This window comes from Narcine bancroftii, chromosome 10 (assembly GCF_036971445.1).
Source record: "Narcine bancroftii isolate sNarBan1 chromosome 10, sNarBan1.hap1, whole genome shotgun sequence".
Taxonomy (NCBI): Eukaryota; Metazoa; Chordata; class Chondrichthyes; order Torpediniformes; family Narcinidae; genus Narcine; species Narcine bancroftii.
In genome coordinates, this window is record NC_091478.1 from 16,296,072 (window position 1) to 16,321,934 (window position 25,863).

Here is a 25,863-nt window from a genome sequence, read left to right on the forward strand (position 1 = left end):
GCTTCCCAGATAACACATTCCTAAAGCTGGTGATTGACAGGAAGCAAACACACCATTGTAGTGATTTATGAGGAATGGAATGTCCATGGAGAATTGCAAGCCTTTATTGGGATAATCTGGGCGATCTTTGTTGAGTAAAGGTATTGAGGATTGTTAACAAATAGGGAATAAATGAATCTGAGGTGAGCAGTCACAATTTGTCTGGAAAGCCAAAAGGCCTAATCCTCTTCCCAAACTCCAAGCGATTGCCTGCCAGGTTTACCAATAATGTAAACTACGGGTAAGATCAAAGGGGTGATACAATGTATTATTTTTGCACTTTTTAAACTTTTAATGTTAATCTCTGTGCCTCTTGAGTGAGCAGTAGAATGAAACCTGACATAATCCAGAAGTATTTATTATTCATACCAGACTTGACTCATACAATTCATGAGACCAATTATTTACCACCAGAAATCTTAATGTTGCAGTCCAGCAGTCCAGAGATATTACCCATGTTTGCCTTAAAGTTAACATTGCTATCTACAAGTAGAAATTTCTACTGCTGTGTAATTATAAAAGGAATGAAGGTCCCAGTGTAATTAGATGTACAGTAAAACACCTGTAATCTGGAATTCAAGCAACCGGCAGCCTCAAACAACTGGCAAAAACAAATTGTGGAAAATAAATAGGTAAAAAATATCCAACTTTAACATTGGCGGGCATCAGCGTTAGTTCGCCAATCACGCAACACACAACCTCAAGCAACTATAAAATTCACTTTTCTGACATCTACCAATCCCCATAGGTGCCAGATTTCAGGGTGTTTTCTGTACATGGAAGCACAATGCAAGGAAATATCAACGTAACTCGTGGCTTCATTAGGTCCAAATCGGTGATAGCCAATTTGCTGGTCTCCATAGTTGAAAAGAAAATCAGTAGATTGTTTCATTTATTTTTAAAAATTTGAATTATTTTAATGATACAGCACAATAAATGGTCCTTCCAAATCATGAGCCCATGCCGCCTAATTGCATCCAAGTGATCATACAATCTCCTTACAGTGAAGGCCAGATTTAAACAGATCGTTGGCACTGTAATAGCTTTGTGCCAACCACCATAATGGAGCTAAGTGCCTTGGCTTCAACTTGTGTGCTAATCACTAGTAAGTCATCACATAAATAGCAAATCAAAACAGGAAGATTGTGATTTTGGATGGATACACCTTTGAGAGAGGCCGGAGAGAGAATGGGGACTGGGAAGGGAAGGCCAATAGGCTCCTTTTCTAGTGAAAAAAAAGTGATTGTAAAGATATATATTCTGTCTTTAAATCACTTCACTTACCTCCATAAAAGATCTGAAAGAGGACTGACTGGTCGAACTCACTCCATCTTTTATCCACCTGGTGGGGTGGTGGGGGAGGGGGTAGACTCAGAGGTGGAATGAAGTGTCACTTCACCTCCTCCGTAAAAGAAGCTCCACCTTTAGCCCACGACCTAGGAGCGCGAATTTAAAAAAAACCCATATGGTTACGAGAGGCTATTGCATTGTGCCGGAGATCTGCCTGAGTCCTAAGACTGCTTGCACAAAATCTCCACTAGCATCCTTACCTGCTCTTTGGTCACCATTTTCAAGTATAAGCCATTTTTCCTTTTCAGTGCATATGGTTTGACGTCATGGTGGCAGGCGGCGCTACTGCACCACTCACTCCTTCAGCTCTGGAAGCCGGCTCCCAACTCAGCTCTGCATAAAGGCACCGCGGGATGTGCATTATAGGTCGGCACCATAAAAGGTAAATACGCCTTTTTTTTTAAACTTGAGCTGGCTATAATGCGGGGTTTCAGCATAAAAAGGGCTAGTGCTTCCAAGAAGTTGCAGATAGATCCAAGGAATTAATATGTACTGAGTTTTTGAGGATTGGGTTAAGTTGGAGAATTGGTCTTCAGATGCTCTCCCCTGTGGTGAGGAGCACAGAACATTCGAAGGCATCTTCCAGAAAATTTAGAACTTTGTATCTTGAGATATCCAACTTTTAAGTTGCCAATTATCAGTTACTCTTTAGCTTTTTTGGTGACGCGCCTATTTTAAAATTCTTGAAATTGCTTAATAATTTAGAAGCACAGGAACAGGCCTTCCATGAGTTGCAATGATTTCCCAGAATCACCCTACTGTTGGACATTATGGGGTAAAGTGGGAAATCAATGTAAAATCTAATTTTAATGGGGATTTACTCTTCTGAATCTTCATTGCTAGAGGCAGTCGAGAGTGCAATCTGTTGTTTGAGATTTGATTCACATTGGAGAACTTAAATGCCTAAAAGGAAAAGAGATTAATCGTGAGGCAGCTGTTGCTCTGGAGGCTGGCAAAAGCAACTTCTATCACTCCACTCAGCCCTGCTCGATGTTGCAGGCAGATCTTGCTGGGTGCTCATCAAGTTACTTTAAAATACAGGTATTCCTTGACATACATCCACGTTCCGTTCTGGATGACCAGTCGTATCTTGGAACGGATGCATGTTGGGGAATTGGCCCATCTGTGATACTGAAGAGTAAAACTATCGATTTCCTTCCTTCCTCTATCTCTGAATCCTTCTCATTCTCTCTGTGCTGTGGACCCTGAGCACCCTGGGGACTCTACTGGCCTCTAAAATCTGTCTGACCATCAGAATATTGAGCAACAGAATCAGAAAAAAATGGGACAAGAGTTAAAATGTGGTGAAATATCTCAACATGGTGGCCATCAAGGCCAGCTCTCGTGAGAGGTTGGACACCAGACGACATGGTGACCACCAAGGCCAGTTTTCACGGGAGGTTGAACACCAGATGACATGGCAGCCACCATAGATAGGTCTGGTTTCCAATATAATCACGCAAGTTTTAGATTTCTTCTTTTTAAAAATCTTGGTTGTATGTGCAGCTGGATGTAAGTCGCATAGGTCACAAGTCGGGGAGTACCCGTACAGAAGCAAGAACAGACCACTCGCTCAAGCCTCCTCTCCTGTATTACAAAAACATAATTAATCTCATGGAAACACAAGGGGTTGATCTAATGATAATTGATCTAATTACAATCCCAACTCCACTAACCTGGCCCTACGTCATCCCTCACTCACTTAACCTATTAATACCCCATGTAGAATTTTTCTGTCCTCTCCACAACTTACTTTCCTATCTACCTTTGTTGCATGGGCTCATTTAGCAACCAAATCTTTTGTAGATGCATCCATTGTAGGCCCCAGCACTGATCCTTAGAGACAACGCATAATACATGAAGAAGGGCTCAGGCGCGAAATGGTGGTAAAATTTCTTTACCTCCTGTGGACGCTGCGAGACCTGCTGAGTTCCTCCAGCATTTATGTGTCTTTACTATAATCAGAGCATCTGCAGACTTTCGTGTTTCACTCCAACCAGAAAATGTATTCACATCTTCTGTTTGGTTTTTTTATTAGCCAGCCGAACATCCCTGTTTGACCTTCTGAGTTTCTCCAGCATTGTGCTTTTACTTCTATCCGTTCCAACATGTTACCATCTACACCACGAGCTTTCATTTTCCATAAATGCCTTTAATGAGGCACTATATCGAGTGCCTTTTTGAAATCCAAGAATAATAAATGAGCATCCTAATAAAATGGTGATTACCAGCATGAGTGCCTGTCCCGATCATGTTGTGCTGCAGCAGGTGCCATAGAAGTGCCAGCTTTGTGGTGCGAAGCCTATTCACTTGTGATCTTCTTCCCTAGTATTTCCTCACGTGATATTTACTTGGTATCAATCCTGTGAAACACCTTGGGACATTGGGGCTACATTACAGACTGCATTTGTGTTAGGTAAGAACACTTAATAAGCATTTTGATTTTCATCCAGCTAAGTACGATATCTTTGGCTTGGCTTCGCGGATGAAGATTTATGGAGGGGTAAATGTCCACGTCAGCTGCAGGCTCGTTTGTGGCTGACAAGTCCGATGCGGGACAGGCAGACACGGTTGCAGCGGTTGCAGGGGAAAATTTGTTGGTTGGGGTTGGGTGTTGGGTTTTTCCTCCTTTGTCTTTTGTCAGTGAGGTGGGCTCTGCGGTCTTCTTCAAAGGAGGTTGCTGCCCGCCAAACTGTGAGGCACCAAGATGGATGGTTTGAGGCGATATCAGCCCACTGGCGGTGATCAATGTGGCAGGCACCAAGAGATTTCTTTAGGCAGTCCTTGTACCTCTTCTTTGGTGCACCTCTGACATGATGGCCAGTGGAGAGCTCGCCATATAACACGATCTTGGGAAGGCGATGGTCCTCTATTCTGGAGACGTGACCTACCCAGCATAGTTGGATCTTCAACAGCGTGGATTCGATGCTGTCGGCCTCTGCCATCTTGAGTACTTCGATGTTAGGGATGAAGTCGCTCCAATGAATGTTGAGGATGGAGTGGAGACAACGCTGGTGGAAGCGTTCTAGGAGCCGTAGGTGATGCCGGTAGAGGACCCATGATTCGGAGCCGAACAGGAGTGTGGGTATGACAACGGCTCTGTATACGCTTATCTTTGTGAGGATTTTCAGTTGGTTGTTTTTCCAGACTCTTTTGTGTAGTCTTCCAAAGGCGCTATTTGCCTTGGCGAGTCTGTTGTCTATCTCGATGTTGATCCTTGCATCTGATGAAATGGTGCAACCGAGATAGGTAAACTGGTTGACCGTTTTGAGTTTTGTGTGCCCGATGGAGATGTGGGGGGTCTGGTAGTCAGGGTGGGGAGCTGGCTGATGGAGGACCTCAGTTTTCTTCAGGCTGACTTCCAGGCCAAACATTTTGGCAGTTTCCTCAAAACAGGACGTCAAGCGCTAAAGAGCTGGCTCTGAATGGGCAACTAAAGCGGCATCGTCTGCAAAGAGTAGTTCACGGACAAGTTTCTCTTGTGTCTTGGTGTGAGCTTGCAGGCGCCTCAGATTGAAGAGACTGCCATCCGTGCGGTACCGGATGTAAACAGCGTCTTCATTGTTGAGATATATATGACAGGTTAAATGCAAGAGGGGAATAGGCCCACAACTGCCATCACAAAAACCGTGAGAATACAGGTAGAAGAGCATCCGTTTGATCATAAGACAATGGACATCATGTGTGTCCCTCTAAAAGCCAAAAGAATTGAACTTCTGCTGGGGCACCTGCTTTATCAATTAAAAAGTTAGATTCTATGCTCATAATTAAAGGAGTAGCAGGTTTGTGAATAAAGGATTTTCCTTTAGATGTAGGAATGGATTTAGGCTATTCAGCCCATCGAGTCTGCACCCGCCATTTGATCATGGCTGATTTACTATCATTGTTGACCCCATTCCCCTGCCTTCTCCCCATACTAACTGATTCCCTTCTTGATTTAACTTAACTCAGTGTCAACAACAAGCATTCTCACATCAGGACCATACTCTCTACAGTAATTCAAACCACAGGGCCTCCTCACTATTCCAATCTCCAAAGAGTGTAACGAGTTGCTGCACTGCAATGATTTCAATTCCCTTATAATCTGTTCTTATGGTCTCCCTCTATATTGTACTGCCTCCTACACACTTGTTTTATACTAGTTTTGCAGAGGAATCAATCAATGACTGTAGGTGCAGCTTTAGTGTTGAAACTAGGTCCATCACAATGTTTTCAACAGAGCTGCTGCAGAACATACATTGTGCTCATTAGCGGTACTGGTGAAGTAGCCTCACAGAAATTCTTATGAAATAATGTCTGAAAAGTAACCCTCAACAGTAAAATAATTACCAACAAAAACCATTCCAAGATTTGGAATTGCACATCATCCTCTCCATAGTAAGTTCTCTTTCACATAAAGCACAAGATATGATCAACACTCACCTAAATAGAGCCCTGCAACATGATAACAAGTTGTCCAGCTCACTATGATGCCTGACTGTACACCCGCATTCTCTAATCCCATTCTGCATCCCCCATCAACATGGTTCCCGGCCCGCAATTCTCCTGTCAGCCATCTAATCAAGGGGTAAATTACTGTAGCCAATTAACCAACACATCTTTAGCACAACAGAGGAAAGTGGAACATGCAAGTGAAACCCACGTAATCACAGGGATATGATTCAAACTCCACGTGGAAAATGCCTGAGGACAAGGTTGAACTTTGGTCTCTGGACTTGTGGGGCAGCAGGGCTAACCACTGAGCCATTCTATTACCTTCATTTTTTTTTTGCCACCCAATTAACCTACACCCACCTACCACCTGGTACATTTTGAATGGTGGGAGAAAACTGGAGCCTCAGGGAAAACCCAAGCAGACACGGCGACAATGTACAAACTCCTTACAGACAGCGCGGGATTCGAACCCCGGTCCCGATCGCTGGTGCTGTAAAGGTGTTGCGCTAACCATGCCGCTCCACTTAAACTTTCACTTCAAGCAAAAATTGGGAAACTACAGGAAATCTAATTCCCTGAACACAATGAATTTAGAATTAAGCCCATTCCAAAGGACAAATGAAATATATCACAGATGAATTACTGGAATACAATAGAAAGATGCAAAGTCAAATTTCTATTGGACATATGGCCCAGGTTGGAACGGAATTCGACTTTCTCAAAGTTTGAACTTTTACCATTTCAACCAAAGTAACTTGTTTTCTCGAAATTGGTTCTATTAGCGATTTAAAAAAAATAATATACCAATATGTGTAATTCACATCAAAACAATTTAGCATATATTAGATAATGTTAGGAATTGTTTCCATGTGAAATAGCACCCATCAGAAAAATGACTCAAGCACATCCATGAATGATTTATCTTCACATCTTTGACATTTTTCCAGTGCCAAGTGTGCATCAACTGAAATCACTGATCATTCAATCAATTTATGCCTTGTGGGCATAAATTGGACCATTTGGGTGCAACCCGCATCCTTCACAGTACCATCAGGATTTCGTCACATGATCTTGTTGCATTTATATCTGTTAGGAGGAGACATTTCTGACAATGGAAGTGCAGTATTACTTCAGGCTACTCAAACATCTACCAAATTTCAGATGGTTTGTGGTTAGACAACCAGTTACAGATGCGCTTATTCAAAGGGTGTTTCAGTGGTGATGTTGCCTACGGCACTCCATTAACGACCCTTCTTGGTGAGTAGCAACATCCTCAATTACTACACAGTAAAAGTCCAAAAACCTGGATGCCAGAAATCCAGACCACCCGAGAATTCAAACATTCAGTTTTTAGATTTAGTGGGCATTTGTGTATGTGCGGGCATGCGTGAGCGCCAGAGATGCACAGTGGAACAGTTAATCTTATCACAAAGAAATTCATCTGTACATTGTATTTTTATTTTAAAATTGTCATTTTTAAACATAATCTCAAGCATTACACACTTTTTTTTAAGTGAAAAAATTTTATTTGTACATTTTTGTCAAGTGTTCACTTTATTTTTCTTTTAAACCGCTCATTTTGATAGATGAAGCATGCTGTTTTTGTTAATGAATAAGCATCAAAATTTACCTGTTCATCTCTTCTTTATTCCTCCTTAAATTTGAATTTTAAAAGTACTATCGAAAAATCTGAAAATCTGGACCGATCCAATCCCTGAGCAATCCGGATTTTAGGACATTTACTGTATTAGATCATTTATCTCTGTACAATTAAGATGTGATTGGCAGTGCGTGAAAATGTTTGTTAATTTGATTTATCAGAGTTGTTAATGATGACACATTAATGGAAATCGTAAAATATCTAAGATAAAATACCCGAGTGCATTTCTTATTTACCAGCCTCAATTGTTGGCCTACACGTCCTGCCCTTTATCAAAATAGCTTCAGCCTGGCAGTTGGAAGATCTTGCATTTAATGATTGGTTTCAGGTTGCTTCCCGCAGCATTTTGAAGGCACAATCTGCAATTGCTGTTTTTGAAGCAGAAGTGAGCACCCTGCTTGAGAGGTTACGCTGCTGGATCAGCCGGAGACGGCATGGAGGCTACGCTGCTGGATCAGCCGGAGACTGCATGGAGGCAGAAGGACAGAGTGTGGCCTTCACACCAGCTGTCTTGCCCGAAGCCAGAGGCATGGTATGTCATAGTCTTGTAAGCAAGGGCAAAAACCACCAGAGTGGAGACTGTGGTCGCTGGGGCCCAATACAACTTCCTGCGAGAACATGGAGAATGTTCAAGCTCCTTGTCTTCTTCATTCAGTTAGCCAGGTTGACAATGCATTTACCATCTCTGCAGGCATTCACACCAGTCTTATCATAAAGTGGTCTCTTTGGGCAGGACCAATGCGCAGACTATTTTTTGAACAAGTTCTTCCGATGCTGGGCCAATCTCTTCATTTGTCATGTTGTTTCTTGATACCCTGCAAAGAAAAAACAGTCAGACTTGCTTTTATAAGCTGTGGCCACAGTTTCTTTATATTGACTAGCAATGGAGGCGGTGATGAAGAATCTGTGTTGTTCATAACAAATGGTGTGCAGCAATCACAGTGAAACATTCTTGATGAGCTAACCTTGCAGAGAGTAGGCAGCATTTCCTTGCCTTGAAGTTTGGTGGCTCCTCTGTCATCAACTTCTACATAGAGGTGAGGCTCTAAATTCAGGAAGGCACCCTCGACTATGGGTAGCCTTCCTCCTGTTCCTGATGTTCTTAGCCTGAATAAAATTACATGAAAGATATTACATAAATGACCACCATGAATTCAGGAAGGAACAGAATATCAATGGTGGGCTTCAGATGGGTCTTGATGCAAGACAGGTTGCTACGAATGGGGTAACTGAAAGAGTAATTGCATAATAAAACAGAATAATTGGGAGTACTTAATTCCCAATGCATTGAGATGCCTCCTATAGATACTCCAAGTCTCAGAAGTATAGAGGAGCCACTTCTACCCATTGATGCTGTCTGTCCTGCTGTGTTCCTCTGGCAGTTCTTTGTCTGAGCGGCATTGAAATATTTGTAAACACCAAATATAATACTGGTTTAGTGCCCCCGTATATTAAATTTTTGGACATACTCTTCTTGTTCTTAAACACTCTCTCGGGATGACCTGCTTCCAATGCAGTTTAATAGAGTTGGCAAATGAGGCCAATAGGGTAACTCTAGAGTCTTCTTCAGATTGGGGCAAGAGGTGGCCAACAGAGCAGGTGGGGGCATAGTTTGAGGTGGTGCACATTTTCTGTGGTTCATGGAGAACTTCAGTGTGTCATCAAAGGAATGGCTTCGGGTCCTCATCTGGAATGCTCCTCCAGTTGGAGAAGTCATGAGCCCAGTAGTTCCCAGGAATTAGTGCATTTCTTCAAGGACTCTTTCAGCACTTCTTTAAATATTTTCATCTGACCTCCTGATTCATCTCTTCCCATGACAGAGCTTAAAATTGAACCGCTGTTTTGGAAGTTTAGTGAGAGGCAGGTGGATTGTGGGCCTGTCCAACGCAGCCTCTGGGGAAGTTGGCCTGGGACGGGAAGTTGACGCTCATTCACATGGGCTTGCAGTGATTTGGGAGGATTTTGTGATCACAGCTTTGGTGATATTTTCCAATGCATTGAGATGCCTGCTGCAGATAGTCCAAGTCTTAGAAGCATATTAGCATACTAACCTTACTCAGGACTTTACGAAGTGCAGTAGATTTGATGAACGATAATGCATATACATTTGACAGGACTGGAGAAGAAAACACAACCAGCTCCATGGCTTAAGGGTGAATAAGTGTTTTAGTCAATATGTTACGGCTATTGCATCTGTAAAGCATGCATTTATGATCTGCCCAACACATTGTAACCAAATCAATTCTTTCTTCACTGGAAAAATATTAGATGAGAAAGCTCAGCATGCAGTTAAAACCCCAAATGGGAACAAATGATCAACAAATAACTTATAACTCCATTCCTTAGTGGGACATGGAATGCAATTGTTAGAATATTATTCCATATGTGTTGTTGCAATATATAATTGACGACAATGAAAATTATATCATAAAAGCCCACGGAGTAAAGCAGAATTCTGAAGCAGAAGGCAAGCTTCTCAGAATCTATGTAACTTTTTTTTGCTTTTCCCACAGTCTTCAGGTCATATTCCTCTATGTCTATACAAACCCCCTGATAATTTATCAGCTATTCTCCTGGAACTAGCGGCAAGAAATTATTTACTCCAGCTGTCAAGTTCCCCCAGTTACTCAATACCCTGTTGGAGATTTGGAAACCCCAATGCCTGGCGAGTTCAGCAGCTATAAAGTCCTTTCTGCGCTCTCATTAATCACTTCTCTGCCAAATGGCATCTTACCTGCAGATGTAATTCGTCTTGCACATATCAGCCAAAGACAGGCAATTTGGCTTTTCTTTGTCCTGGTAGGAACAAATAGGTACAATTGTCTGCCGTCTCCGTTCTGTGCACGCCGTATTTCTGCAGGAGCAGAAAAGCATTCCGTAGGTGTATTTTGCAGGGACACGGTCAAAGAATTGCCGGAGGGCTCTGTGGCATTTTCTGCGGTTGCAGATCTCTGATGCAGAAACACGGGCTGTGCAGGGCGAGATGTACATCGATCGGAATTTTTTGCAGTTGTCATTTAAGTTGCAAGCTTTGGCAGCATCCAAACAGCTGTTCCCCCTCGAACCTATCGGCAGTGCACCTAATACAACAACAAAAAAAAATTGTCATATGTACACATTTGATATATGTGGCTCTGTTTTTGGTGCCACCCCCACAATAAATAATGTGACAGTTTTCAAAAGCTAGTGATGAAGTAAGTTTTCATATTGTTGCAGGCAATTTGTGATATTGGCAGCTGGACAATGACCCTCCAGCTCTGAAACAAGCTGGAATGGTTTTGTCAATCCTTTCAGTATGACACCATTCTTTGCTGCTTTGTTGTTACTGACCTGATTGAATTTGCCCACTTGCAAATGCCTTAAGAAGGAACTAAATTAGGAACTGAGGAAAGACTGGAGCACACCGAATTAAGCAGCACATTGGGCGTGAAAAGTGAATGATGACGCCTGAAGATTTATCATTGATAAAGTAGATTAAGAAACATGTTCAACATCAGGTCTGCTCTGTACCTTTGAGGCACTTATGTTGCAACATTTTGTTCAGCCATTGGTTATGTTGTTAACCAATGGCTTCCATTCAGATTAATGTTTCCACTGAAATGATATCATTCAAAAACAATGAGGCAAATTTACCCCTCATGGGATTATTATGATGATGTTAATCCATACTTTTGGGATAGAGCTTTGTGTGCCAGGATTACATCGCTGGTCAGAAGTCAAATATATTTTTTAAAAACTGCGGAATATTGCATTCATTGGAACTAATGGGGGCCACCACAGGCATTGGCTAAGATCCTTCCTTTCTACTATAAGTATTACTCTATGGTTCTTTTCATCTTGCTATTTAATTAGGAACAGGAAGTCTGGGACAAATCCGAAGACAATGATGGTAATATTGCATTCCACTTTATAAGTAGAGATTGATTATTTAAACATAGATAGAATGCTTTCTCTAAAAAGCCTATAGAAATTTTTCTGCATTATTGCAGGTAATTTTGGCTATGCAATATACAAATAGACAACATTAGATGGCAAAATGCTGCAAGACCTAACAAACTACTCTGGTTAACGGGACCTTCATAGACCTCAATAACATGTACCTTAATGACATTAGGGCCTTTAGTATATTGACCTATCTACAACTGTCATCAAATTCCAATTTGCATACAGTATCTAGGCAGTTTGATATCAGACTAAGTTACCCCAAGCCTGTCACGTTGATCTTCCTGACTTCTGCCTCCCAGACTATTTCAGTGAACCTCAATTAAAGCTCTAAGAACAGGTCCTTAACATCCAATGTGAAAAATTTCAATCTTCAAAGTTTAACAATAATTCAACAAGTTCACAGAATCAACCATTCAGATATCACAGATATTCTTCTATTTTCCCCTCCCCAGACAAAAAATTTGTTATTCATTCTTCCCCAACACTGATAATATCATTCAGTCTCTCCAGATCAGCTCCTCTTCGTGGACCTTTGTTCTCTTCATCCCTCCCCTTCTCTGCAACTTAAAGTATTTTTTATCTCTAACTTTTTTCATCATTGATGACCACTAAATCTGTTTCTCTATCGAAAGACACTGCTTGACCCTGCTTATAATTTCCAACATTTAGGCTTTTTCCTCATATTTCCCGGACTGTGGTATTTTGCCTTGCCTTCACCATATTAATAATCTTCCAATGTAATTCCGATGCTAGGCAGCACTCTTTTGCTTATAGCTAACTAAAGTGTACCTAGAGCTAGTAAATTCCTGATCCTAACAAAGTGGTCTATAAAAGAATGTATCTGATTGAAGACTGTTAACAATCAAAGCGACATTATTGGCCTGACATCTTCTCCACATTGCACCATGAAAATGGAACTAATTGAGACATTTCAACCCATCAAGTTCAATTTTGTTGTCATCCGATTACAAAAGTACAACCTGATGAAACAGTGTTTGCCAGTCCTCGGTGCAAAACATGCAGGCACACAACCAGACATGACACTCAGAGAAGCAAACTATACATACACAGGATAAATTATACATGTATAAAGTAAATAAATACATGTTGTTTAGTAATTATCAGATGGTTAGTGTGAGCAGTTCCTTTAGTCATTCAGCATTCTAAGTGCATATGGGAAGAAGCTGCTTCTGAACCCGGTGGTGCTGGATCTGATAGTCCCGTATCTCTTCCCCGATGGGTGTAGCTGAAAGATGCTGTGTGCAGCCAGCCACGATGCTCTAAGTAGAGCCCCTGTAGAACCTATGATAACTCTTTCGCAGAATGAAAGTCACTCAAATCTCAGTAGCAGAGCTGCAGTTCGCTGATGATGCTTGCACTTGGAGTCATATGCTAATTCAGTGAAACATACTGATGGTTAGGCTACATGACAAAACCTGACTGTAAACCTGCCCTGTTGAACAATATTTGTCCTCATAACAAAATCCAAGGAAACATCAACATCTCCCACAATGGAACCACCCGTTGAATAAAGGCAGAATACTGCCTGATGAAATGTGATTCACTGAGAAAAAGATACTTGAATATCAAGACATCAGATGGCACAAGTTCTATTGATCGTAGTAGACCATCCATACCCTCTGTTAGGCTTCCTACAGCGGACAACTCAAAGCACCTGTAAGATACCATTGTGCTGTCCATGCAAATGCTATCAAATTCACTAAAAAGGCAAATGAACTAATATTAGGATTCTCTCCCAGGCCTATGTCCCACCATAGAGAGCCTAGTTAAGATCAATTGGCTTCACTGCTCAGACTAGTTTAGACATAGACAAACAGATGTACAGCATGTTAACAGGCCATTTTGGCTCACGAGGCCATGTCACCCAACTGAGCTACAATCCCGGTACGTTTTGAATGGTGGGAGGAAACCAGAGTATTCAGAGGAAACCTACGCAGATACAAACTCTTTACAGGCTGCGCCAGATATGTACCCCAGTTGCTTTGCTTTAACCACTATGGTAACTATGCCGCCCCTTACCTCATTGACATAAGTTTCACGAACCTCTCAAACCATCTCTGAAACAATCGCCAGGTGCCCAGAAGCCTAAAATTAAGGGTGTACTCAGAGCTTCCTTGAAGAACTGACTTTTGGGGAATGCCTTTCCCATGACCACTCAGAGTGGAGGAGAAACATTCGGGATCTGATTGAGCAACACCCCACTGGGAGCACAGAAGCCCTGAATAAATATTAGAAAGAGAACACCAAACAAATCACCCACCTGCCTATCCTGCCAGACAACCCCAAGCCCACCTTTGGAAGAGAGTAGTTTCTCATGTGAGCATTAGCAGTCCTCTCAGATGGAAGCACAGTGGAAGGAAGATCTTTGATCTTGAGGAACTGCCTGAGAAGCTCTGTGCACATAATGAGGTGAAACATACATATCTCATTTTATACCTTTAAATTGGAAGCTTGACCTGACCTACAGAAATTGCAAGACTCTCCTTTGAACCCAGAAGGCCAGCTGAAATTTGCATTGGTTAGGTCAGGGATGTTAACAAAGTGTTTCATATGCGAATTCATTCCAACTCTACTCTGAGTTGCTGACTCGCTGCTCAATTCTCAAATAAAAAAATCCGGAGCGTGTCTTTGAAAATGGGTAGTGTCCTATATTCAGCTCAATGTTAAGAGATCAGGAACTTTAACGCTGATCAATGCATACTACCAAAGCAAATCAAGTCTCAGCTGTTTGAGGGACATTGCTGCATACAAAATGGCTGCTGTGTTTCCCTACTTAATGCTACAGAGCGCACTTTAAAGGCAATTCTTTGGCTGTGAACTAGTTTTAAATTTTCTGTGTCCACGTCTCAGCTCTGCACTCACAGAGTTAAAGTGTGAAATTGAAAGATGGGTCCTTTATGGAAATCACGTACCATCCATGAAACCTTCAGATTAGACACCATGGAAGGCTGGTTTCCCTGAGGAAATTAAGGAGTTTTTCTGACAAATCATGGGTTTGAAGTACAGGGAATTGTGAGCTCTGATACCTATTTGCTATCGTTTGGAAGGGGAGGGAAACAGTTGGCTGACAATGTCATCCCTGACCTGGGACTAGTCTAATGATCATTGCTAGGAATGATTTCATGAACAATACCCTCTTTAGCTTAACCACCTCTGCCAAGCCAAAGGATGGATGCCTTTGTCTCCAGCTGCAAATAAATGGGTAAAGACAGACATGATGTGATTTGATACCACTGCCACAGGTGGATTGGGAGACCCAACTCCAATCATTGGAATTTCCATTGTTGCCCATTGACTTCAGCTTGACTAGAACCTTGATGAAACTCTCATTCCAAGAGCAGTCACTTTGTTTCTCCTCTGGGATTCAGCCCCTTGGTCCATGAAGTGGAGAGATGGTGTGATAAGAATCAGAGACAACAGGCCCTGAAAGCTAAACTTGGAATTGGAGAGAAATGATTGGTGAGTGCCATTTGATAGGACTGTTGGTGACAACTTCCATCACCTTGCTGACAACGTCCATCACCTTGCTGACAACGTCCATCACCTTGCTGACAACGTCCATCACCTTGCTGACAACGTCCATCACCTTGCTGACAACGTTCATCACCTTGCTGACAACGTCCATCACCTTGCTGACAACGTCCATCACCTTGCTGACAACGTCCATCACCTTGCTGACAACTTCCATCACCTTGCTGACAACTTCCATCACCTTGCTGACAACTTCCATCACCTTGCTGACAATTTCCATCACCTTGCTGACAACTTCCATCATCTTACTGACAACTTCCATCACCTTGCTGACAACTTCCATCACCTTGCTGACAATTTCCATCACCTTGCTGACAACTTCCATCACCTTGCTGACGATTGATGATTGGGGGAACAATTAGTCCAATTTTGTGGCCATGATGTGTTTGTGTAATTTTCCCACTTTGCCTGGAAGACACCAGTGTTATAAGTACAGTAAAACCCTTAGTATCTGGAATTCAAGCAACTGGCAGCATCAAGCAACCAGCAAAAAAAAGGAAATAAAAATAAAAACATAGGTAAAAAAAAAATAAACAAGTTTAAAATTGTCTGAAGTAACACATAAAACTTGGTGAAGATGGGAGCAAATATTCAGCCAGTGGAGTGCCTTGGTCATTCTTTGCTCATAGCAGCTTTTGAATAAAATTGTGTGAAACAGCAATGGCATCACTAAGGATGAAGAGCTGGTTGATGCCACTCGCTGTTGGGGTGACTCTATTAAAGTGCCTCCTTATCCCTGCTTAGTAAGAGTCGCCCCAGTCAGATGTTTTATCTGCAAACTTGGGGTGGGGGTGTGGTTAATTATCTATATTGTTGTAGTTTGTCTTTACAGTGGCTCCATGAAGGGGAGGAACCTGCAGATGCAGCAATGGTTAAATATTTTCAAGTGACTGAAAATAAAGTTAAAAATTAAAGGTTATATATTCATGCAAGTGAAGTTTGTTCAGTGTAAGTACAGTATAGCAGTGGCATAACTGGTGGTGGGGGGGGGGGGGGACGTAATTTGAGGTCCGGGTGGAAATTAGCTGTGAAATTGGTGAAATTGATGAGCTCATCAAGGGTGCTTGTAGTCGTTGATGTACTGGAGGAAGAGTTGAGGGGAGACTTGCTTCTGTCGGCTGGTAGCATGTTTTTGCTGCATAAAACTCACAAACAGGCAGGCATAGCTGGCACCCATGTGGGTACCTACGGCTACTCCTTTAATTTGGAGATAGTGGAATTAGTTAAAGGAAAAATTGTTAAGGGTGAGGACAAGCTTTACCAGGCAGAGGAGGGTGGTGGTGAAAGGTAACTGCTCAGATCTGAGGTCCAGGAAAAAGTGAACTGGTTTAAGGCCTTCTGTGTGGGGAAATACAAATGTAGAGGGATTGGACAGCCATCGTGAAGATGAGACAGTCCAGTTTGAGGAATCTGAAGTCTTGGAGGAGGTGAAGGGTGTGTGAGTGTCCCGAATATAGGTAGGAAGGGATTGAACTAGGGGAGAAAATATGAAGTCAAGGTTCGGATGAAACTAGTTCCATGGGGCAAGAGCAAGTAGAGACAATGAGTCTGCCTGGATGGTTATGTTTATGTAGAAGGTAGAAATAGGCAGTGCGTGGACGGGAGACGATAAGGTTAGTGGCCATGGGGTCTATGCCATAGGTGATTAGTAAGGGATTACTTAAGGTGGCATCTGAGTGGGAAGGGATGGTTGAGAACAACTGCTCTAGACGCAATTCTTACTGAAATATTTTGCTTGAGAAAAATTGTCATTGGCCCATTTCCTTTGGAGTTATGAAACTGTGCACGTAACGAGTCAATTAGGTACGATTAGAACTGTGGTTTTCAAACTTTTTCTTTCCACCCACATATCACCGTAAGTAATCCCTTACAACATAGGGAATGCCTCCAATCTGATAAAGGGCCAATCCTGGCACTATATCACCTACTTTTGGTGGCACGGGTTTACATTTGGGAGTGAGGTTAGCAAACAGTGGTGGAGGGGTGATCTTGAGAGTTGACAGGCCGCAAGCCATGTGGGGTGGGCAATCGGCTGGTTGCTGGCTGGAAATGATGGGAGGAGAGGCCGGGGGATTTCCATGGATGGAGCGCAATGAGCAGTTTAAAAATTGCTAGTTACAGACAGTGAGGGGGGGCATGGGGCCCACGAAATCCATTGTGACACTCTTAAGGTGGCATTGAAAAGTCCAGCCCCAGCAGCACGGCAACACAAAGCTGTGGCATCACGAGGAGTTTAAAAAATTTGTAGTTTGTGCCCCATACCATCAGAATCACTACGCAGTAGCCGCAGACATCTGCCGTTTGGGATTTTGAGGCCAAGGAGACTTTGTGGATAACTGGCCTTACTATGAGGGAGTAGGGCTGCACCATGTCAGGGTAGATGACGCTCTCCGTGCTTCCACTGTCTAAAAGGCAGCTCATCATGTGGCCATTTACCCCAATGTCCATCATTGATGTGGTGAGTTAGTGAGGGCTCCCCTGGTCTAGCATGATGGAGGACAGTGTTGAGTTACTGTCTGGCTCCATAGATACAGTAGAGTGTTCGGTTCTAAGATGGCAGCTCCCATGGCCTGCAAGCGGTGGTGCCGGGGGAGGAGATGTGGCATCCAAGATGGCAGCCCCCACGGATGGACATGGAGCTACTAGGTTTGGGGGTGACCTGGATTTACACACTTTGGCATAGCGTCCTTTCTTTCCACAGTTATCTCAAACCGTGTCTTTCACTGGGCAGCATTTTCTCGGGTGTTTTAGCATAGAAATAGCACTTTGGGTGCTTGCAGAGTACCGCGGGCATGGTCAGGTGGGACATGGGGGTGTTCCGCAGGCCTGTGGCTCTCCCACTTCTCAAGATGACAGTGCCTGTGGTAACCACAAGGCAGCCCTGTTGTCAGCAGAGTACGCACCCATATTTTGGAGGGCCACCTCTAACATGTCCGCTCGATCAACCGCCTTCTGCAAATTGAGCTCACTTTGCTCTTACAGTCTCTGGATCTTATGCCCGGAACATAGGCATCTTTGATTAGATCGTCTGTTCTCTGCGGCCATTACAGTCTTGCAGTAGCAGGCCCGTCCAAGGGTTTGCAGGGCCCAAAGGTACTTGGAGCTTGATTTCCCAGGTTGCTGCTTACGGGTAGCCAGGAGGTGCCTCATGTAATCCTTGTTTACCTTCCTCCGAACTGTCCATTGCTGCTGGAAACGACTGATCATCGAGTATACCAGGAGCCCGAGCTGGGAATACAGCATTTGCAGCCTGCTGTCCTCTGATCAGAAAATAGTGGAGGAGGGCTGCAGGAATGCTTCGAAGCCACGCAGCCAGAGTTCGAAGCTGTTGAATTTACTGGGTGATTATGAGTTGAAGTCCAACTTTTCTGGCTTCAGGATCTGTTCCATTATCAAAAAAAAACTGTAGTTAATAAAAGTGATGCACCATTAATAACTTCGAAGACTAGAAGTAGTCAAGAAACTGATAGGCTTTTATTAACTACAGAATGGATGTCCATCCATGCTGGTTGGCTGCCCTGAACTAAGGAGGGGACTGGGCACCGTAGCCTTAACTCAGGGATCAGTGAGAGGAGCTTCAGACACAGTCAGCAAAGGGCATGACCTAGTACATTCAAACATATATACAACCCTGTAACTCTAAATTAAATTAAAATCAAATGTTAACTCTGTTTCTCACCCTACTGATGCAGCCCCACCTGCTGAATGCTGCCAGTATTTTATATTTGTTTTATATTTCTGGCTTTTTCAGTTCCTTTGCTCCAAACATAGATTTAAAGTTCATCTGCTGAAGATTTGGACATAGATAAGCTTTCTAGAATATACTGGTGGGAAGCAACAGAAGAGTGACAACAAATTCAATATTCACTTTGAAGGAGGAAATGGATAAATAAATGAAATTCAACTGGAAATGCTGGAAATACTCAGCATCTATGGAGAGAGAAGCAAGGTTAACTTTTCACGTCAATGAACTCTGCATCAAAGTTTGAAGAAGCAACACCTTCCAGGCTTTAGTAATGGGAATGGCTTCAGTCGGACTGTTCTTCAAGGTGTTCGAATGCCTGGTGATCTTGCTCTCCTCCAATACTGTAACTTATCATTCGTGGATTGCCACATCAAAAGACTTCATAAGATTTAGGTAACTCAGCAAGGGCTGTCACTTGGTTTCATCTGGCAAAGGCTTTGGTTTTCTTTCTAAGCAGACACCTTTCAAAATCAGGAATAAATCATGCATTTATTCCTCGAGGGGATTCTGTAATTTGCATTCCCAAGAAGTATTTTCTTTTCTTGCTCCACTAATATTAAAGACATTTGTAATTGCTTGAATGAGATTGAAAAAAATCACAAAAGTAAAGGCCCGAAATCCACAACCTTCCTGGCGTGCCTGATATTTTAACACAGAAAAACTATTAGTGTGATAGGTGGTTAGTAAAACTATTGTTAATATTTAATGTTTTTCAGTTGGTTGACTTAATTAATGTTTTGGAAACATTTGTTCCATTCGTGGATGCCAAAATTGCACAAGCTCTGCACAAGTTTGAGTTCCTATGTAGCATCTAGGATGCAGACAAATTTATACACATTATGTTTGTTGAGATGGTTCAAATTGCAGGTACAGAAAGAAAGGAGATGAATGACCACCGGGGACTACAATGTGCAGGTAGGTAATACTGGAGTTCCCTGCGGTTGTTTCTTCCCTTCTCATTTTGGACGCTTGGTGGGGGTGGGAGGGGGGGGGGGGTGGTCACTTCTTAGAAGAAAGCAGCAACCGCAGCCAAGTTTATGGCTCCGTAATTGGCTCACAGCAAGAGAGGGTGAGCTGTAATTTATATAGCAGGATCTCAGGATTTCTCCCTAGTGCCGCATTAGTGATAGTAGAAGTAGGAGAACAGGGCAGATAATTGCATGGCTAAATGCAGGTTGAAGTTACTTGGATCTTTAGGAGCAGGGATGGCCAGTACAAGATGGGGGAGGAACAATATCCTTGCAGGGAGGTTTGCTCACAATACGTGGGAAAGTTTAAACTAATTTGGCAGGAGGTGAGGATGGGAAGTATTGCAGCAGGTGAGGTGAAAAATGCCGATGATGGATCAAGTACTGTGGGCAGAGCAGAGAGAGGCAGGTTTGGGAATATGGGAGGGCTGGCAAGCTCAACTGCATTCAATTTAATACAAAGAACCTTATAGGTGTGTCAGTATGCATCAACATTTAGAATTATAATGTTACTGCAATCACAGAGACATGGTTGAGAGAGGGGCAAAACTGTCAACTTCATGTTCCAGGGAATCGATGTCTAGATATGAAAAAGAGGAGGGGTTGTCGCACATAATGGAAATACTTAGAAGAATACCCCAGAAGGATCATTCAATGAGGCCATATAGATAAAACCTAGAAATAAGAGAGGGGCAATCACTTTCCAGAGTTGTTCCATAGGCCTCCCAATGGTCAACGGCAATTAGAGGAACTCATATAGGGTTATAGTAATGTGTTATTGGGGGTCTGTATAATTTCCCCCTAATGACTGGGACTTGGATGGGATGGAGTTTGCTTCATGCTTTCATCCCAGAAAGTTTTTTGTGAAGCAATATGTAGAATCCTGTTAGAGACAGGACAGCAATCATCTTTATGAAATTAGGAGGGTAAAAAGAGGCCTTGAAATATCTTTGGCAAGAAAGATCAAGGAGAATCCCAAGACTATTATAATTAAGAACAAAAGGATGACCTGGAATAGAGTGAGTCCTCTTAGAGGCTAAAGGGGTCATCTTTGTGTAGAGACTGGTGATGCAGGTGAGGTTCAAAATGGAAATTTTTCATGTATATTTACTAAGGAGTAGGGCATCGTGGATAATGAGTTGAGGGAGGTGCACTTGGGCTATAGATCATTTGATAAATAAACAGGACCAAATGAAGTTATGGGAAGAAAGGAAAGAGATAGCTGGGAAAGAGATTTTTGAATCCTCATTAATCACAGGGGAGAGATCAGAAGACTAGAGGACCAGAAGACTGGTGCTGTTTCTTTATTTGGGAAGGGCAGCAGAATAAGTGCCAGTTGATCCATACTTCAGTGGGAGGGAAATCATCGTAGAAAATTTTGAGTCATAGAATCTGACAGTGTGAAAACAGGCCCATTGACCCAACTTGCCCACATTGATCAAAACGTCACACATATATTTGCCCAATCTGCATGCATATAGCCCATATCCCTCAAAACCCATCCTATCCATGTTTCCGTTTAATTATTCTTGAACATTGTAATAGGATCTGCCTCAACTGCTTCCTCTGGTAACCCATTCCATAGACCCACCACCTCTGTATAAAACATTACTCCAGGTTCCTGTTAAACCTGTCCCTCCTCACCTTAAGCTTAAGTCCTCCAGTTACTCATTCCCCAACTCTGGTCAAAAGATTCTCTGCATTCATCAGATCTATTCCTCTCATGATTTGTATACGTCCATGAGTCCACCCCTCATATATCTGCACTCCAAGTAATAAAGCCTAACCCTTTGCATCCTCTCCCTATAGCTCAGGACGCGAGGCCTGGAAATATCTTCGTAAATCTTCTCTGCGCCTTCTCCAGATTGACAACATCAGGAGGAGGACAAATGCACATTTGGAAAAGCAGGGTTTGATCTGGTATAGCCAGCATAGTTTTGTTGGGGAAGCCAGGCCACACTAATTTGACTGAGTATTTTGAGGAGATAGCTAAGAAGATTGAGGAAGGCAGGGGCACTAGATGCCGTCTATATGGACCATAGTAAGGCATCCGACAAGATACTTCTGAGCAGCCTGATCCAGAAGATCAAGGCACCTAGGATCCAAGACATTGGATGAAAGGAGGCAAAGGTGGTGATGCTTTTCTGATTGGAAGTGACCAATTGTGTACAGCAGGAGTCAGTACTGGGCCCTTTATTGCATATAATACATTTTAACAACTTAGTGCAGCACGGTTAGTGTAACAGCACAACGCTGTTAAAGTGCCAGTCACCCAGTTCAAATCAGTCACTGCCTGTAAGGAATTTGCACCTGCTCCTCGTGTCTGTGTGGGTTTCCTCTGGGTGCTCAGGTTTCCTCCCGCCCGTCAAAACGTACAGGGGTTGCAGGTTAATTGGGCGGCACCAGCTCATGGGCCGGAAGGGCCTGTTACCGGGCTGTAGGTCTAAATTTAACTTGGATGAGAATACAGGAGGTAGGATTAGTGAGCTTGCAGGTGACACAAAAGATGGAGGTGCTGCGGATAATGAGGAAGGTTGTCTAAAGCTACAGAAAAAAAGTCAAAATATTGATGTCCCAGTATAGATCCTCAAATTCAAATTTTTTGCCAAAATCCTTGCTCTACTGTGGGGGAATATAAAAAATAAGCATTTATTGTGCATGAAAGCCATGCAGATTGCATATGAATGTGCCAGGAAATTTGCCAATTAAAAAAAGGTTTTTTTTCATATTAGTTATTCAAGAAGACAGCAATAAAGTGCTCGTCGGTTTAATTGGTACCTTTGGGTGTTTCTGTTGTTCAGCAGCACTTCATGGAATCAGCAATCTACTTCTTTATTGTGCATATACAAGATTAATTACATTTCTTTCTACCAGTGCTATCGTAGTCCGGCAGGTAATGGCTTACTGCGAAGTGCTGCTGTAACAAAAGCTGTAATGTTACAATCTTACTGTCACTCAGAGTTCCATTTAATATTACCATTTTTCAAATTTATGTTCCAATCCAATAATCTCCCAAGAATTTTGTATTAAATCAGATAAAACAAGGTCATGGCTCTTGTAATTAAATCTCTAAACGTCTTTGTCTCTTCCAGTTGACATGGTAAAAATTACATTCAATGTGTGTGCAGAACTCTTGAGGATACGCTTGGCTGATCGTATAAATGGTTTCACAGGCGTTGAATTACAACATGAAAATAAATCTGTTCAGCCTTTTTTTTTATTAACAACCAAGATCTCATCATACAAGGATGTAACAAAACATAACTAAAGTCTACCACACAGAATTACAGAGATTTAAACCAAGAAATTAATTTTAGTGATCTTAATAGGTTGATTTGACATATTTGTTCTTCTTTTCAAGAGATACCAGCTTATAAAAAGAAAGGTTATTGTAGCCTGCAAATTATACTGAAATGTTACCACACTGCCTGATACCTTAATTCCATACCTTGAGACGCAGGTCTGCATCTAGAGTTACAGACGACTGCATCTTGAGTCGATGTTGTTTTTAAGTTATAGGGCCATATCTTAAGTCACAGGGTTGTTCTTGAGTTACAGGGCAGGGTCTATAAATCAAGTCCTGGGTGGAGGAAATGGCAGGGGAGGGAGGGATGTTGATCAGAAGAGGAAGGTGGTATTTGGTATGGAGGGAGTAGGTGCCAGCTAATGGATTTTTATCTTGGCAGCAGGGCAACAGAAGAAACGGAATAAATAATCGGGTCAAAGTGCCACGTCTGAGTTGGGTCATTGAATAGGTCACAGTCAGGAAGCTCCCTGGATAACTTTGTAAGAGCCATGACCTGTAGGAACATACAGTAGCTTTAAATTACTGAACTGATGAACTCATTTACTGTCTTCAGTCTAATAACTATGAGTTCATGATTCTACGACTATCTTGTTATAGCACCATTGAAATATAGTTATTTTAGAAATGTCCATAGTTGTTCCTGGAACAATTTCCTGTTTAATGCTCTAAAGAAGTGTTTGCAGTGTAGGCCATCACTCTCTGAACAGCTAATGCAGAAATTCTCAGAATCACAATTTATTGTCATGAACAAGTCATGAAATTCAGTGTTTGTGGCAGCATCGTAGTGAAAACATTCATATTATAAGCCATCTTAAAACAATAAATATTAAAAAATAAAATAGTGCACGAAAAGTAAGGCAGAGTCTTTGGTTCATTGATTATTCAAGAATCTGATGGCAACAGGGAAGAAGTGGTTCTTGTGCCACTGAGTGGTTGTCTTTAGGCTCTTGTACCTTTTTCCTGATGGTAGCAGAGTGAAGAGGGCATGGCCTAGCTGTGGGGGTCTTTGAGGATAGAGGCTGCTTTTTTAAGACCCTGCCTCTGTAGACGTCCTCTATGGAGTCAGATCTGGTGCCAATGATGTCACAGGCCGAGTTAACAATCCTTTGGAGTTTTTTCTTGTCCCGAGATTTGGTGCCTCCATACCAGGCAGTGATGCAACCAGCCAGAATGCTCTCCACAGTACACCTGTAGAAGTTTACGAGAGTCTTCAGTGACCTACCGAATTTCCTCAAACACCTCAAAGTATAGCCGCTGGCGAGCCTTCTTCATGATTGCCTCGACATGGAGGCTCCAGGACAGATCCTTGGAGATGTTGACACCCAGGAATTTGAAGTTCTTGACCCCCTCCATTTCTGAGCCCTTAATGAGGACTGGGTCGTGTTCCCCTGACTTCCTCCTGAGGTCCACAATCATCTCCTTGGTCCTACCCTCCATAGGTTTTAACTTGAGCTTCATATAAACCAAACATTTCAACTCCCCCCCTCCCCAACTATTCTTAAAATGATGTGACTGTCCTTGGCCTCATCTATTGTAAGGATGAAGCCAAATATAAACCTGAGGAACAACACATCGTATACCTCCTTGATGGCCTGAAACCTAACGGCATGAACATTGACTGTTCCAATTTTAGGCAATCCGCATCTGATTTCACTGTTTCCATCTCTCCTTGTCCTAGGATAGCATGGTTAGTGCAACTCTGTTACAATGCCAGTGACCAAGGTTTGAATCCGCCGGTCTGTAAGGAGTTTTGTACGTTCTTCCTGTGTCTACGTGGGTTTCCTTTGAGTGCTCAGGTTTCTTTCACCCTGTGCTGGTGGTAGAAGCAGAGGCCTGGAGCAGATGCTGTGCCCCTGGTTATGCTCTTGGAGGCCCCTGCAGGGACTGGGTGACCTACTGCAGCGCTAGGGGCAGGCTTGGCGTGGTCATGCCCGTGCCTCATGACCTGCTGGACCACCAAGCCCTCCGGGAATCACTCGAGCCATAGCACTTGGGCCTTCTGAGCAACCTTCCTCGGGTCGATAAAGCTCTCTTGAGCCAGTAATGGCCAGATGTCGTCAGGCAGATGGTCAAGGAAAATTCGCTCAAAAAGTGGGCAGTCGGTGTGGTCATCCATCAGCTCCACCGGGGACCTGTCCCCCAAGGCGTCAAGGTGCAGCATCTGAGGGATCCAGTGAGCACTCACTTGGTGGTTCTGTATTTGTCTTCGGTGGGCAAGTGCTGAACTTGGTGCAGCACATGTTTGGCGGTGGCCTGGTCCAGGGCGGCGACCACATGGTAGAATTTGGTCACGTCGGACAAATCTGACAGAGGTGAAACTGGGTCTCCGTGTGGCCGAACCAGGTCTCTGGCTCCTGAACCCAGAAGTCAGGCAGCTTGATGGCTATAGCACTGATCCCAAGTTTGCTCATGTTGGGTTCAAAGGCATTTGAACCAGTCGAGGTCACCAATCATAGCAGCAGCTACACTGCTACTGAAAGAACACACAACCAGACGGGTTGAGCTCAGTGAGCAGAAAACTGGTTTATTGCTGGCTGCTGGGTTGGACTTATACTTCCAGCCCGGAACTGGCTGAAAATCGTGCTGGGGGGCGCTGACGTCACCCGGGCGTCATGTGGTTCCCCCAGCGCGGGCTTCTGAGCCCTGTGTTGAGAAGAAGGGGAAACCCCCGATGGCGCCATTTTGGCCGGCTGCCCCGCCGCCTGGTTTACAAGCGGGGCTGGTTGGTCTGCCTAGTGGCATGCCGCCACAAGTACTCATTTTTAAGACTGCATAAGTCAATTTGCTCTGTCATCAGAGTCCATATGTAGTTGACTGGTGGAGTAAATTCTGGCTGAGAACATGCTGGATGACTACCACTGAT

The 25,863-nt window shown here is 43.0% G+C and overlaps 1 protein-coding gene across 1 annotated transcript in view; it reads right to left on the bottom strand.

Annotated features, from left to right (window-relative positions):
- The window catches only part of LOC138744215 (GDNF family receptor alpha-1-like), a 195,431-nt gene that overhangs the window by 33,444 nt on the left and 136,124 nt on the right, over positions 1-25,863 (bottom strand). Inside the window, exon 4 of the mRNA XM_069900023.1 lies at positions 10,218-10,563. Within this exon, the coding sequence (XP_069756124.1) occupies positions 10,218-10,563 (346 nt within the window). The remainder of the gene's footprint in view (positions 1-10,217; positions 10,564-25,863) is intronic.